Source organism: Camelus bactrianus, chromosome 6 (assembly GCF_048773025.1).
Source record: "Camelus bactrianus isolate YW-2024 breed Bactrian camel chromosome 6, ASM4877302v1, whole genome shotgun sequence".
Classification (NCBI taxonomy): Eukaryota; Metazoa; Chordata; class Mammalia; order Artiodactyla; family Camelidae; genus Camelus; species Camelus bactrianus.
In genome coordinates this window covers 30,151,974-30,168,213 of record NC_133544.1, presented here as the reverse complement: position 1 = coordinate 30,168,213, position 16,240 = coordinate 30,151,974, and the positions used below count along the sequence as shown (strand labels likewise).

General features: G+C 45.6%; 1 protein-coding gene across 2 annotated transcripts; it reads left to right on the top strand.

Moving 5' to 3' along the window:
• The first annotated feature begins 1,368 nt into the window (after positions 1-1,368).
• On the top strand, positions 1,369-10,968 carry LOC105074699 (retinol dehydrogenase 12). Of its 2 annotated transcripts, none has more exons than XM_045522129.2 (8): positions 1,369-1,594; positions 2,451-2,730; positions 4,176-4,294; positions 4,774-4,929; positions 5,588-5,692; positions 6,529-6,738; positions 8,303-8,492; positions 9,872-10,116. In XM_045522129.2, the coding sequence occupies exons 2-8, from the start codon at positions 2,660-2,662 to the stop codon at positions 9,945-9,947; spliced, it is 927 nt and encodes a 308-aa protein (XP_045378085.1). In that variant the 5' UTR covers positions 1,369-1,594; positions 2,451-2,659; the 3' UTR covers positions 9,948-10,116. The 2 variants fall into 2 exon arrangements, with proteins under 2 accessions (XP_045378085.1, XP_010960601.1); XM_010962299.3 differs by lacking the exon at positions 9,872-10,116 and adding an exon at positions 10,157-10,968 and having other exon boundaries at positions 1,374-1,594.
• The last annotated feature ends 5,272 nt before the right edge of the window (positions 10,969-16,240 follow it).

The window sequence follows — 16,240 nt, the reverse complement described above, 5'->3', positions numbered from 1 at the left end:
AGGACATCATTGCTTCTTCACACTCTCGCCAGTGGACTATGTTATAATCTTTTTGATCTTTGCCAATTTGATAAATGAAAGTGGTTCCCAGTATAATTTTAATTTCTCTCTCTTATTATGAGTGATGTTGAAGAACCACTTGTATTTTCTTTTCCGTAAACTGTTACTTCCATGGGGTTGTTTATTCTTTTTCTTAGTGACTTGTAAGAGTTCTTTATATACTAAATAAATTTAACTCTTGTCTGTAATACATGTGTTTCCCTATCTTATTCGAAAGGTTTTAATGCTCTAAAATCATTTAAAAATTTGTCCAATAGTTTTTCTTAAAAATTTAGTGGTTTCACTTTTTGTATTTATATCTTTGATCTATTTGAAATTTTGGATCCAGTTTACTTTTTTCCAACTGGATACCTAGGTATTATAATGCTTTATTAAAGAATCCAGCTCCCCTCTGGCCCCCCACTGATTTGAAATGGTGGTCTTTTAAAAATCGTATCTGTATTTCCATATGTATTTGGGTCTTTCTTGGCTTTCCATTCTGTTCTATTGAGTTGTCTGATTATTCACCTGCCTGTACCACATTATTTAAATTATTATAGCTTTGTAATGTACTTTAACATTTGGTAGCTGTTAATCGATCACCTGATGGTGGTCTTTGGATTATATTTAACATATATTTTGAGCAAACTATTTGTGTGTTTCCATAATACTAGATACCTTATATTCTTTCTAATATCTTCTCTATGCTGCTCCAGAGCACTGCATGCTGTTCTTTAGGGCTCTCTGCCTCCCAGACAAACTGAAGCTAAATTGAGTATCATCTCCTCAAGTGCTCGGGATCTTGAAATTTGATTCAGTTGCAATGGGGAGCCTACAAGACTTTTGTACAAAGGTACTCAGATTTGAGGTTATTAAATGTACTTTCTCTCATGTGATATGGCATTGTATCTGTTTCACTGGCTGACCTCAGCCCTGATTACATGGGGTATGGAGGACTCTAAGAAAACATCACCAGATCTTGTTTTCACATGCAATCTATGAGGTGTTGCAGACCCAGTGTCACAGGGTATTGGGAAAAAGGATTCCATCTGTCAGCAAGACCATGTTGGCCCAGCAGACATCAACTTTTAGGAGGCAGGCACTGGGGAGCATCAGCAGCAAGATCTCAGGGGCTTCTGGACTTTGTAGTCTCTGCAGCTGACATTGCTGCAGTGAACTGGAGCCCTAGCAGAAGAAGCAAGAGAGATGGGAGAGGCAACCTGGGAGTCAAGGCAGATTTCCCCTGAGAATCACCTACTACTCCTTGTTCTTTTTGTCAGGTTCTTCTGATTTGCAATGGGCAGGAATGACACCAGAAGTGCTCAGTAAGTGCATTTTAAATGGATGGATGAGTCAACGAAGGAGGGAGTGTGCACCTACCTGCCACAGGAATCTTCTTTCATCACTCGAGTCTTCTTTGAGGCTCTCAGATCTGGGGCGTGACTCTCAGGGTCCTGTCCAGGAGAAGAATGCTCAGTGAGCAGAAGCTGTGGACCTACATATCCTCCTCCCATCCCCTCACACACCTCCAGAGGGCTCTGGGAGTTTCTGCTAGGTTTGTTTCTTGTGTTTTTCCTCATCTTTAATAGCATTCAACAAAAACATCACTGTCATTCATTACCTCTCCTTTTTCTACACCAAACCTTTGAGTAAAGCAAGTGGGAAACAAGGGAGACAGGAATCAGTACAGCTAATCATAACAGTCAACTCTTAATACAGTGCCTACTATGTGCTAGTGTCTGTCTCACATTTTTAACCTATTTAATTAAGTTAATACTTAAAAAGGTAGGTGTATTTTTTTTCATGCTCACTGTGTGAGGGAATTGAGTAACAGAGAGATTTAGTGACTTGCTCAAGGCCACAGAGCTTGCAAATAGATCAGCTGGGATTTGAACCAGGAACCCACTCTAGAGCCCATGCACTGAAACACTCTACCTTCTCTTTGGCACGTACCTGGGTGTATTAACTTTCTTGAAACAGAACACAAAACACAGTCAAATGCACAAATCAAATGAATTTTCACAAAGTGAGCACACCTGTGTTAACAGCTCCCACCTCAAAGAACAGAACACTACTAGCCCCTCAGGAGATCCCAACACACCTCACCCCAGTCTCTACCCCTTCCTAACCAAGGGAAACCACTCTCCTGACTTCTCTTACTATTCTTCTGGGGGTTTCTTCCTTGTCTTTCTATTTTAACCACACTTGTATTTCAAATATCATGGGGTCTGTTGCTAAAGTTAAAAATATTCTATTTTGCAGGAGTGGAGGTGGGAGCGGTTAAGAGAACACATTTCCTTGATGAGAGAAAATAAGTGAGGGTGGGAAAGTTAGGGGGCAGTTCTCCATTTTGCCTCTTTCTCTGGCAGTAAGTGTGAGGTTCTGCTCTTTCCTGTGTCCTCCACCCCCAGGACTACATCTCCCAGCAGGCTGTGCTCTGACAGCTCTCGGATTTAAATAGGATTCTGGGCTACGCTTAGAGCCAGGCTGTTGCTGAGCACCCAGGAGAGAGAGAAGCAGCGAGAAACAGCCAAGAGTTGGAGCCAGACCAAGAGAACCCTGAGCAAGAGTTGGAGTCGAAGTTGCTTTTGCTAAAGGAGCAGCAACTAAAGAAGTTAAAATGATGCTGCTTATCTTGGGACTGCTCACCTCCTTCCTTTCTTTCCTGTATTTGACAGCTCCAACCATCAGGTTTGTCTTAATTCAGTAACTCATTCAATAGTTTACAAAGCCTTGGATTGGGAGCCACGGAGCTTGTAAGTAGATGAGTTCTCAGCTGCTGAAAGAAGAGAAAGGGATGGAGGACAAGGGAGAGAAAGTCAGGGCAGAACAGGGAGGAAGGAGGTCGTTATGTATACCTTGGCGGAAAATGAGAAGGAAGCACCTGGGGCTGGGAGAGGAGGGGCTGGATTGAAGTCTGATGCTAGTAGAAGGCTGAGCGGATGGCTTTATTAAGTAGCTTGACAGACAACTTAGGTGGGAGTTCTCGCTCTTTCACTCTATTCCCTTGGGTTCCTCTGAAGATCTCCCTTTCTTCTCTGTCCCTAGTCAAGGTGGCCCTGCTGCATTATCACAGGTGGTCATTGCCGAGGGACTCATTGTTAAGTACCAGGTATTTAGGGAAGGAAACAAACTCTCTTCCCTTTGAGACCACCCTCCACTAACTTTTTGGGATGGCTCGTTTGCTGTGGCATTTCTGGAGATGTCAAAGAAATGTGTGTTCTGAGTAGAGAATTTTTAAATTGCTGGTGATAAAGAAGGTTAAATGGACATATTAGGGACAGAGTGTTGTGTAGGTCCTGTCATAGATACCTGGGTACAAATTCCAGTTTTTCACCATTAGCAAGTGACTTGAACTTCTTTGAGCCTCAGCTTTCTCCTCTGTAACGTGGGGAAAATAACAGAGTGGTTGAGAAAATTAAAATAAATTCCCTGTAGAAAGCACCTAGCCTAGTGCTTGGCAGTTTGATGATGCTCAGGTACTGCTGGTTTTGCCCACCACCCTCGTCCCATCCTGGTTTTGGCAACTTGTCAAGTCAACTCTGTAAAAGGATGCACTCTGCACAGGGGTCTGAACAAGGGAGGTTTTCTCTCTGTGCGCTGGTGGCTAGAATGAAATCTCTAGCAGGATGGCAGAAAGCTTCTGGCTCTCTGAAACTGAAGAGGCAGCCCAAGAGCCATAGTTGTGAGGGACCCCCGGATAGATGCTGTTCATCAGTGGCTCACCATTGATGCTCATTGAAGAGCTAGAGCTCAGGACCACTGATTCCAGTGATGCTCATCCCCTTCATGTTTTTAGTGCAGAGGAAGAAGCTGACCTCAGGGAACCTCTAGAGGTAACAGCGGTATCTTTGTTATCTAACAAGGAAGGTCTCCATTAGCCCTGGCTCAAGAGCACTTATTCTGTTTGCCCAGATGATCATTTATAGCTTCCGGGCACATGACTTTCCCACCTGAGCTGATAAGTAGGAGACTGCCTTGCCCACTGGGAAGACGTTGTCCCCTGAAGATTAGCTTCTTTAGGCTTCTTGACGGCATTGGAAAGAAATCCCTCTTTGAGGCTGGGTGGATTTTATGTATCTCAGTCCGGGACTGGAAAGGATGGCGCATAAATGTTTTGTTTCCCTTGCATATAGGAAGTTCTTTGCTGGCGGGGTTTGCAGAACAAACGTGCAGCTTCCTGGGAAGGTGGTGGTGATCACTGGCGCCAACACGGGCATCGGCAAGGAGACGGCCAGAGAGCTCGCTCGCAGAGGCAAGTCCTTCACTTCCATGTCCACAGGGCAGCACCTCCTGCCTTTCTCACTGGGAGCCTCTACCCCCATTTCCTCGTGTTTCCTCCTGGGCTTGGAGACTCTGGTCAGGAACTCAGAGAACCTGGGATTCAAGTCCAGCTGTGATACCACTTTAGTCTGTGGCCTTAAACAAAACTTCCTTCCGTCTTGCTCCTTCCCTATTATATAAAGTAAGGATAACAATGATGTCTGGATACAATATTGGTCAGTTCAGTTATTCTAAAAGGAGATACTAAGGCACATTAAATATCAGGGTGTAAAAAACCAGGGTTCCCAGGCTGGGGTTAAGCTGAGAGCAAAGAGAATCCTGAAGTGGCAATACAGCCACTCACTGCTTCAGGGATGGCTGGGGAATGCTCTGTCCACCAGCCCTGAGCCCACTTCCTAGACTCTCCTTCAGCCTAGGATCTGAACATGTTGCCCTCTGTTTTGGCCCCAGGAGCCCGAGTATACATTGCCTGCCGAGATGTTCTGAAGGGGGAGTCTGCTGCCAGTGAAATCCGAGCCGATACAAAGAACTCCCAGGTGCTGGTGCGGAAACTGGACCTATCTGATACCAAATCCATCCGAGCCTTTGCTGAGGGCTTTCTGGCAGGTAAGACCCTGGTGGGTAGCCAGGAAGGCAGGAAGCTGGGTGTGGGAGTGGCTGCTCCAGCCTGGCCCATCTCTGACCCAGGCATCAGTACCATCTTGGATCTCACAGAACAGGTTCTGCCACCTGAACCAGCAGGGCAGGGAACTGGTACAGGGATGGCGGGTGGACAGGCTGGGCAGGATCCTTATCATCTTTTTTGCTGCAGCAGTGGGAATGCTGGAGGCATCGGCTGTCTAGGCTTACTCCTTGGCATCAAGGTGTGGACCTGATGCCACATTCTTCTTACAGCCGAGAGTCCACCTTCTGTGGCCACAGGCACCAGAGGAGGTTGTGCTGCTGCCAAAGTTCTTCTGCCTCTTGGAAAATGACCATCTTCTACCAAGGACTATGAAATCCATGGGGGGCAGGGACCACGTCTACCTGGCTTTACCACTGTATGCCCAGTGCCCAGCCTGTCTGAGTCAGTACTGAGTCCACATTTTTTGAATGAATGAATGAATGAATGAATGGTGTCCAAGAAGATATCAGCAACCCAATGACAGTGGTTACTGAACATCACTGAGATAGGGCCAAAGGCAAGGAACAAATACTCAGGACAAAGACAAGCAACTAGCAGACTCCTTGCTGACCACAGGGTCTCCTTGGTTGTGCTCTTTAGAGGAAAAGCAGCTCCACATTCTGATCAACAATGCAGGAGTGATGATGTGTCCATATTCCAAGACAGCTGATGGCTTTGAAACCCACCTGGGAGTCAACCACCTGGGTAAGTTATCTTTGAGTGACTGAAAAGTGAGGCATACACACACCATCATGTTCTCTGTAGGGTGGTGACCCTGTACCACTGCTGAGAATCTCCACCAGTCCTCACGGAGACCAAGATTCCAATGGAGATATTAATGTTGGGTTCACGATCCATCTCCTAATCAAGAAAAAAAGAGAGGTCCTCCTACTCATACCATTAAGAACTCCCCAAACTTGGGAGATATCAGCCAGAAAGAAGAATGTCATCCTTGATTGGGACCATGGTAGTGTAAGGCCTGCCAAGCAGGGCCGGTGTGGGGGGTGCAGGAGTCTGCGTTTGGCTGGAGGCGGTCACATCTGTAACTGAAGGCCAAGTAAGTCAAGGGTTGGTCCATGGAGGAGGCAGACCTTGAGGATTTGAGGTATGAGAGAGGCTGGGGTTCAGAGTTCAAGGTGATGGCTCTAGCGAGTAGGTCATGGAGTACGTTCTCCAATCTGAGGCAAATGTTATTTTCCCTGACTGTTCCATCCTTCCTTGTGTACATGCCTACAGTTGTGTGATCATGGCCAGAGGGGGATGTCGGAAGCCAGCAGTTGCTCCCAGCTGGGGTAAGGGCAGAGGTACACATAAGTACAGAGTAAGTCTATATTGCCTTACCTGCATTCTAGCTCTGGTCCTTGCCCTGAGGATTCCATTCACTCAAACCGACTGACCATTAGCACTACATTACTCATGGCATCAAAATGCTCACATCCAGAAGATGATGAGCTAATGCTGAAGTCCTGTTCTCAGCTCCCATCCCCTGAACACGAGCTGCCATTCCACTCTCCAGTCTCCCCTGCTGGCTCTCCTCACAGGCCACTTCCTTCTCACTCACTTGCTCCTGGAGCAGCTGAAGAAGTCCGCTCCTGCACGAGTGGTCAACTTGTCATCAGTGGTCCACCACGCTGGCAAGATTCGCTTCCACGACCTCCAGGGTGAGAAGTACTACAACCGGGGTTTTGCTTACTGCCACAGCAAGCTGGCCAATGTGCTCTTTACTCGTGAGCTGGCCAAGAGACTCCAAGGTAAGTCTGGAGAAAGGGCCAAGGGTGAGACAGCAAAAGCAGGGCCTGCAGTCCAGATCAAAGGTTCACAAAAACTTCTGAAGTCAGGATGTCAAACATGCGCATTCCAGCAATGGCTCTGTGCACTAAGGAAAATGAGGTCATAAATGAAATAAAAACAGGGTTTTTGCCTTGCCCTTGGGAAGCTTAAAATGGAACAGGAATCTATAAACCTCATGTTTTGTCGCATCTTATATCTACATCTCATCTGATTTTTTACAACCGTCTCTTGCAACAAGCAGAGTAGATATTGTTTTTACTATTTTATGGGTCCCAACTAAGGTCCAAAGAAGTGGCCAGCCCAAGATTATACAACAAGTGAAAGAGTGAGGACTAGAATGTGGGTGCTCTGGTTTAATTCAAGGTGCTTCCCTCTGTATGCCATTTGCTGAGGTTTACACGGTGAGCTGAGCTACAGAGCTGCTGCTCACTGCCTGGAGTCAGGGAGCTGGGGCTGGATTTCAGACACGTAGGGCTGAGCTCTGGCTCTACCATGTAGTAGCCGTGTGTGTACACCAACGTGTCCCTTTACCCTCCCTTGACTTCATCCCCTCCGCTGTAAGATGAGGTGAGGCCACTCTTAATCCTAATGCTTCTGTGCTCCCCTGGAGTTTTCACTGAGCTGCTGGCTTTGACATCTGTGAATCTGGAGGACAATTTGTGAATAAGCCAGAGTTTGGAAAAATGGCATTTACTAGCAGAATACAGAAAGAGGTAGGTGCTATTATTATCCCCTTCCCTACAAAGGAAGAAATAGGCATAGATATATTAAGAAATTTGCCCAAGCAAGACACATTAATTCTTAGCTGAGCCAGGATTCAAATCCAGACAGCCTAACTCAGAAGTCCACGCTCTTTACTCTAAATCAGGGTTCAGACCTTGGTGCTGCAACCTGCTGGGTTGCAGACTTCGACAATTTACTTAACCTGTATGTGCTTAGAAATGTTTCCTCAGCTGTAAACGGGCTTCTTACTTTACCTACCTCATGAACCTCTTTGAGAGTCAAATAAGATAACACATAAAGCATGTAGCACAGCTCTTTCACATAATAAGTACTGAAAACAGTGGAGGCAGCAGGGTATCCTGGGGGCATGTTAACCCGCATCATTTCCATCAACACCCCTCAATCTACACCTCATAACATGTGCTTGTCCAGCAAATGCAGTTCAAAACAAGACCCTAGCCGCCTACCTTCTAACCAGATGGTTACCCTCAAACACCTCCAACAGAAATTCCAAAGAAACCATTTAAGCCACAGAGTAAAGGTGACAATGAAATAGAATAGAAGGACCTTCAACCACGCATTCCTTGTGGAGCACAGGAGGCTGAGAAGGGGATACCTCTTTCCGGAAGAGATCAGTGCATTACCAGTGAGATTCCACGTGGCTAGAAGTGGCACCTTCTGAACACCGGCAATCCATAACCCGAGTCCCTTCTTCCCCCTTGTGCATTTTGCTGCAGGAGGTGAGCGGTTTCCCCGGGCTCGGAGCGTGTCTCTGGTCTAACTGTGCCCTCTCCGCCCTAGGCACTGGGGTCACCACCTATGCGGTGCACCCGGGCGTCGTCCGCTCCGAGCTGGTCCGCCACTCCTTCCTGCTGTGTCTGCTCTGGCAGCTCTTCTCCCCGTTCCTTAAGTCGGCGCGGGAGGGGGCCCAGACCAGCCTGCACTGCGCCCTGGCTGAGGGCCTGGAACCCCTGAGCGGCAAGTACTTCAGGTGCGTGCAGGCGGCGTGCTGCCCCCGCCACCCGCGTGCGCGTGCGTGGCGAGGGCAGGCATCCCGGGGCTCTGCTGCCCCCAGTGGCCGAGCTTGTGCCTGATGGTGGAATTCGGGGGCAGGTTGGGCCTGTAAACCAAATGTTGTTACTTTTCTAATGAAACTTACAGTTGAAACACGGCAAGAGTTGGTTTTATGGTTCTCTTTTAAGCCCGTAAGCTACATTTCCGAGTAAGCTTTGTAGCTTTCTGAGAGCTGTTAGAGAAGACTGTCCCCGTTGGTTGGCCCTGGAAAGAACATTAGCCGGCCTCTGGAGCCTTCTTCTGTTCCTTGAAGCTTTTGGCTGACGTCCTTCATGTATTCTTTAATACCACTTAGCACAAAGCTTTGGGGCAAAATCTCCTCTCCCCAAGTGTGAACTCTGTCTCTCAGGGCTGCCAAGATTGGAATACAAAAATAGACATTTCAGTGTTGCGATTTATCACAAACTTAATGGCCAGTTTGGGAAGAAAGGGAAGCCCTAGGATTAAATCTTCCCCTTCCACGACTTGATCCAGCCCAGTCTGCTCTTCTGTCCCACTTTGTTCAAGGCTGTTCATTGGTACACCCTTTATTAAGCAAAGCATTGGAAATAACCTCAGCGTCCAGCAATAGGGGAATGGATAAATGATAATAGCTAATGTTGCTTGAGCTCTTACAAAGTGTTTGGGGTGTGAAGGAGAATTTTAACCTCTAGATATTTATAATTGAAAGATCAATTTTAAAGATCATATATTTATTTATTACTTGTACAGTTAAAATGTACTTTTTTAACAAGAGAAGGCTATCCTCCCCAAACTAGGTACAGTATGATGTCAGTTTTGTATAAAAGAAATAGAGAAAGACTTCATCTCTCTCTCTCTATACACACACACACACACACACACACACACACACACACACACACACACACACAAAGCAAAAAAAAAATGTGTAAGGAAAAGCAATTAAATAATAGGCTTTTCTTCTTTATCAGTACTGCATTTTCCAAATGCTGTACAGGACTTTTATAATTAGAAAAAATTTTCTACTTAAAGAAAAACACTGTCAGCCCTGTATTCTGCCCCCTTCTCCTCATCTGTCCAATCTCAAGCCCCCAGCTCCCCCTAAAAACAAAACAGGGGTGCTTAGTCAAGGGTTCATAGGGCATAAGTGGGTCTGTGGATGGAATTCAAGGGGGTCTGTGAACTTGAATGGGAAGATAACTTCTTTAATTTCACTAACTCCTTCTGAAATTTGGCATATTCTTCGATTATGAATGTAGGCAGTGAAACGCAGGGGTAGTAGTGATGCCTGTGACTTTGTCGTCAATAAAACTATAATTTCATGTCACATTGCAGTTGTTGCAGATACAGCAGAATGTCACTCCCGCTTGCCAGTACCCTGAAATTTGGTGATGATCAGATCCAGTGCTAGTTCTTGTTATAAAACATGTTAATAAAGAAAGCTGTGTCTTACTATACCACATGTTTGTTTTTTTTTTAATATTTTAAAACTGGATTTCAATTTCTTCTCATCCAATGTATTTTATCCATTTAGAACTAGATTCTGAGGAAGAGGCCATAAACTTTTCCAGACTGTCCTTTTTGACTTCTGCATGCTCACCCTCTTTCCCTGCCCTCCAGTGACTGCAGGAGGACTTGTATGTCCCCCAAGGCCAGAAACAACAAAACGTCTGAGCGCTTGTGGACTGTCAGCTGTGAGCTTCTGGGAATCCAGTGGGAGTAGAGCTGGTGAAGGAGCCGCAGCTGCGTCAAGCGCAGTCCACGCCACAGGGAAAGCAGCCCGAGGAGAGGGCCCGCCGCGAAGGACTGACCTCCTGGCTGGCTGCTGTTGCGAATCCTGCCCTGCTCTGATTCTCCTGACCCTTCTGGAAACCTTCACACACCCAGCCCTCTTGTGAGACTGACTCATGGCATGAGATGTTCACACCAACAAGGCCTTCTCCAATACTTGCAGAGTCAGCCACCCTTTCGGGACAGAGGACTGGGCAGATGCCAGGCTGGGTACAGGGATGGCAGAATAACCTGGGAAATTGGGTCCATTTCCTCATCAATACCAGAAACGCCAGCCAGCATGCTAGGCTGAGGTGACCGGAGCATTGATGTTCCAGGGACTGTAGACTCCAACTCTTGACTGATCTCTTTCCTCTTTGAAATATTAGTCTGGAATCTGGACCAACTCAGGAAAATCTTGGCTTCACCTTGGCCAACTTTGCTTCCTTCCTCTGAGCATCCTGGAGCCACTGCGTGAAGCTGGACCTTCCTGTTTTCTTTTTCCAGTACGTTTCTAAAAATTAAAAAAAAATTTTTCAGCATTTCTGGGATATAATTGACATATAACATTGTATGAGTTTAGACCTTCCCCTTTTCAATCATGCAGATGTTTTCTTCTTCTAAAGTGTTCCCTCATTTTAATTTTTAGAAAAAATAAAGACTGCACATTCATTTTATTGCCTTATGGATTTTTTCAGGGTGGCACAGGAGAAATGAAACAAAGTTTAGTGAGAAGTATCTCACCCTGCCCACCTACGCATAACCTTCTTATAACATCTGGATGCAAAAGAAGATGGTTCAGCTGGGTATTTTCTCAAGTTTCTCCCAGCTTTCACATTTTATTATCTAAGAAGTGATAGGAGTGATTTACGTTACACAGGTGCTGAGCTTCACTACAGATTAAAGCTAGAGGCAGTAGAGGACTTCGCTTAATTTGATACACAGATGCAGGAAAACTAAGCTCTGATAAACCCTCTACCTAAATCACAGCTCTTCTCTCTTTTGACCTCCCTGGTCTCCTCTGCTTCTTGCCTTAAGTGCTGAAGGTCACCAAGAAGAGACACAGAAAAGTGCCAAATCCTTTAGCCAATTGACCCAAAAAGTCATTTCATTGCTTCCAGTTCAAAAGCTTCCACAGAGCATATGGTGACAAAACCGCTCTTTCCTTCCATCATAGACTTAAAACAAAACTTTTTACTATGACAATTTTCAAATAGAAGAAAGTCAGACAAATAGTATCACGAATCCCCATGTACCTACCAGCTTCAACAGTGTTAACATTTTGTCCATCTTGTTTCACTATTTCCCTCATGACATTTTTTTAGGGGGAGGGTTGGGTAGGATATTTTAAAGCACACTCCACACATCACATTCACCCATATATACTTTAATGTGAGTATCTAAGAACCGTTGTTTTTTACAAAACCACAATATCATGATCACTCCTAGCAACATTAATAATTCCTGAATATCATCTAATACTTGGAATTTAAGTTCCCCGGTTGTCTCACAAGTGTCTTTTTACTGTTGGTTTGCTCTAATCTGGGAAAGAGAAATTGTCCTTCTGAAAAGAGGAAGTTTTCTCTCCAGAAGCCACAGCAAGCCTGCTTGTGCCTCCTCAGCCTGGGCTCCCTCCTGAACCAATCTCTAGGACTAGGGAATGAACTATGTTAATTGGCTTAAGCTAATCGCTGCCTAATCCTGGACCTGGGGTCCATCCCGCCTACCCCACTCTGTGGGGAAGAGCACTAGTTAACATAAAGCCCTTGCATTAATTAAGATTAACTATCCTCACAAGAACCCTCTGGGGTAGGTCCTATTGTCATCTTCACATTTTACTGAGGAGACACAGAGAAGTTAAACAGCTTGCCGAAGTTCACACAGCTGTTAAGTGCTAGACTGGGCCCAGGAGTCTGACTCCAGAGCCTGCCCTCCTAACCAGTGAAGGAAGCAACACATTCCCTCAAGGGAAAATCCAGGAACATGAATGGGCAAAGGAGCAGGGCAGAGAATGCTGGGAAAGTAACTAACACACGTTCATTACTGGGACCTACAGTCTGTGCCTCATGCGTCCAGTGGAAAAAGCCTGGAGAAGCATGACGTGAAAAAGGAGCAGAGAGAGAGAAACAACAAGAAGAGGCCACGCGAGGGTGGGAGACAGGGCTGGTGCAGAGCACACAGGGCATTGATGACCCTGGGTGACTCCTCTGGGCTGGAGGAACAAACATAAATCAAAACCTAGGAGCCTGGGATGTGGATGGCAGGCCGGCGCAGGCTGCCTCTGAGCAGCAAGGAGAGTGAGCCGACCATGTGCAGGTGCGAGGGTGAGGATCCACACCTGTGTGCTAATAGACGCAAAAAGCAGTGTCAACATCGAGGCAGTTGGGGTGGGCTTGGGGCCGGGCCCTTGTGCAATGTCAGATGGGGCTGGTTGTCCGGAGAAGCAGCAAAGCCACGTCGGGGCTGCAAGGAGTTGGCTTCAGCTGGCACATCCAGGCAACACACTGATATTGGCCTTGGAGGCGTAGGGTTCTTGAGTAAACCCTCTCTCAAGGCTGAGTGCCTCCACTTCCACCCTTATAAATATAGCCATTTTTATGAAATTGGAATCTTGACTCTATAGAACACTTTTTTTCCCCCAGAGAACAGAATGCTAATACATTCAAAAGATTGTCCTTTAAAAATGTGGGAAAAAATAGATGGAATCCTTATACTGTAATTGTTTGGAATCCTCTGGGCTATTACATTTCATACATTTCTCATGTTTGCCAGACTACTTGCTAGTGTGATTGGTTTAATGAAGGTCATCTGAGTTTGACTTGTGTCAAATATCTGAAATCTGAAATTTGGAAACCTCTTTGTATGTTCTCTAAGATACTCAGAAAACTTGGGGCCAATTGCTGGGGGTAGCGGCCAGGGGCAGAGAGCCTCAATCTGGAGTGCAGAGGCTGGGGAATAGCAGGGGAGCAGTGCTAGGACTCAGGCTGAGACAGAAGCTTGACTGTAGGGTCCTCAGGGTCTGTGAATGCTAGAAGAAGCCCAGCTGAGATGAGGAAGCAGGTGAAAGCAATCTGAGTGGGACTCTGGTACCCAAGAGGAGAGGACTTCCCTCCCTGCCAGCCTAATGACCTTAGGAACTTGGTGAGCTGATGGCTGACCTTAAGGTCATGGTGTTTGGTAGAGAAATCTTTCTGCTTGGGCTTTAGGGTGGAGTCTGGGGGAAAGGACATTCCCTGCATTATCACGTAAACTTGGTCCCTGGAAAACAGACACTGCCCCGATTCTACTTCCCTAATCATAACTTCCATAGTGTAGATCCCTTTCCTTCCTGAAGAACAGCTTTCCTTGAAGTGTGCATCCTTTTCTACCATCCTCGGCAAGTGGTGCAGCTCAGTCAGCTCAAAGTGGTACAGGCTAGTGGGGGGTTGCTTCTAACCACAATCCTACACTGCTTCTCTTTTAGAGAAGTCTGTGAAATATTTGGCCAGGGAAAATATTTGAAATCGGAAGTTTTTTCTCCTCTCAAATTGTTGGATGCATTTAAAAATTTTTTTATTTTATTTAAGTATAGTCAGTTACAATGTGTCAAGTTCTGGTGTACAGCATGATGTCCTGGTCGTGCATATCCATACATATATTCATTTTCATATTCTTTTTCATTAAATGTTATTACAAGATATTGAATATAGCTCCCTGTGCTGTACAGGAGAAATTCATTTTTTTAAAATCAATTTTTATATATGGTGGTTAACCTTTGCAAATGTTGGATGCATTTTTACCTAATGGTAGTGATGCCAACTATGGGAGAGATAAGAAGCAAAGAATGGAAAAAAAAAAAGAGGTGTGGGTATTGATTTCACATGTTGTTGGTATTTTCAGACTATTAAGCAGTAGCTGTTTTCCTTGTTCAGATTCCAGACTCCATCACTGCTCGTGACCTTCAGGTGTTTCCACGAGACTTAGCCTCCTTCAGCATTCACTGCTCTTTTGGAATCATCTCGTGCTCAGGCTTCATCCTGTCTCTGTGTTGCTTCATGCCAATACCAAAAATGATGTCTCATCTGCTCAGCCCAGGCAAAGAACAAGTACCAGCCCCGGCCTCTTGTCATGTTTCCGGGAGAGACTTGCCCCGAGTTAACCACCACATAAGGGAAAGGCCTTGGCTCAGCGAAAACAATGCTGGGAATTCCCTGGCTGAGTCACCATTCCACCTTCCTATCTCTGCTCCTTAGATGCTCCCATGACCACAGAGGCCATTTCTCCTCCAGTCTGCTTGTGCTATGGATATGGCTTTCTGCTTGGCCGAGTGCCCCTGAGGATACAGGACACAAAATTGTGGATGGGAAGGGCGCAGGAATGAGAGTCACCCCAGATTTCTCTGCTCCTAGATGCTTCTCTAGCTGCCCTGGGTCACTGCCTTTACTATTCCTGGTTTCTGTTACAGTCTGAGACCCTGAGCTAGTCCAGCCCAGGTGAGGAAAATCTTTCCCTTTGGCTTTACTGAGACTGGCTTCCATTTCTTAAAAATAAAACTTGTCTGGGAAACTAAAGGAAATTAAAGAGACATATGAAAGTCAAGAAGCAAACAGTTTGCAGAGCACAGGTTACCTAAGTGAAGACCGGCTGCCACAGATTACCTTGGCTGGCACCTGGTCCTTGTCCCACTCATTTCTGTACTCTGTGTCACCATGCCTCCGAGCCCTGGACTATCATCTACTTTGTGTCTATGGCCTCTTTTAGTTACAAGATAAGACACCCACTTTGAGTACTCTTAGGCCAAAAAAAAAAAAAAAGGAATATTTTGCTCATAAATTCAAGGAAGGGTGGAAGCAAAAGTGGGAAAAGGCAGGGGATATATCTCAGAAATAACTGGAATGCAGGCATCAAGAATCACCATGCTCCTCTCCCTATAGTACGTACCTTTCTCTGGATGTGGGCTTCACTTCAGAGTAAGTGGCAAGACGCTTGGCTGTTGAAAACTCTCAAATGTCACACCTTGTGGTTTCCACCATTGAAGAGGCACCACCGCGATTTTTAATAGTTAAAGATCTCAGGTTTGGCTTGGGTCAGATGCTCACTAGGAAGCATTCAGCTATGGTAAGGAGGGAAGAGTCACACAAGAGTGTGACAGCTGCAGAGGTGACATTTCAAATTAATGAGAAAAACATGGACTGTTCAATAAGTGGTGTTGAACAAACAGCTATCCAAGTGAAAACACAGAGTTAGAGTCCCTATCTCACACCATTCATAGAAACAAGTACTAGATGGATTGAAAAAAAAAAAAAGGAAACATACTGGAAGAAAATATAGGAGAATGTCTTTAAGACCTTCGAAGAGTGAAGGCCTTTTTGAGATAAGAAAAGCAAAAATCATTTGGGAAAAGAGGGATACATCTGAAAAACACACGAAAAATTAAGTGATATTGATGAACAGACTTGTAACTGAGGTCAGGTATCTTGTGGAGTAGACTTTGAGATGGACACTTGCAAGAAGTTTGTTGGGAGTACCTACGGGGGAGTGATGGAAGTCAGACTGGGCAAAGGGCGAAGTGGAGCAGTGGTGCAGTCACAACAAGGGCTTAGATGATCCTGACCCCACAGGGAGCTTTGCAGCTGAGTTGTCCTGAATTGAGGAAAGAGGTCTAACCTTATCCCCCACAGTGACTGGTCATTGGATGTGGGCAACCTCCAGGAATCAAGTATGACCTGCTTAGGTTGAGGTGGCTCTTTTTAGTGAGGGCAACTTCTAGAGAGAGACTCAGCTGAGAGCTGTCAGCTACCTGCACTCCCAGCATCTGGGGGAATGGGTGCTTTGTGTCTGAAGTGGGGAATCTGGTTGGCATACCACAGCATCTGCTGCACTGATTTAGGTAAATCAGAGAAAGGAGTAGTACTTTTATAAAGAATTTTTACTTCTCAGTAAGAACAAGACATA

Bases quoted from the DNA above. Each gene is read 5' to 3' on its own strand.
- LOC105074699 (XM_010962299.3), top strand. From the start codon at position 2,660: ATGATGCTGCTTATCTTGGGACTGCTCACCTCCTTCCTTTCTTTCCTG. The intron at 4,295-4,773 runs GCAAGTCCTTCA...TTTTGGCCCCAG, and splicing joins CAGAGAGCTCGCTCGCAGAG to GAGCCCGAGTATACATTGCC. The intron at 6,739-8,302 runs GTAAGTCTGGAG...TCTCCGCCCTAG, and splicing joins GCTGGCCAAGAGACTCCAAG to GCACTGGGGTCACCACCTAT.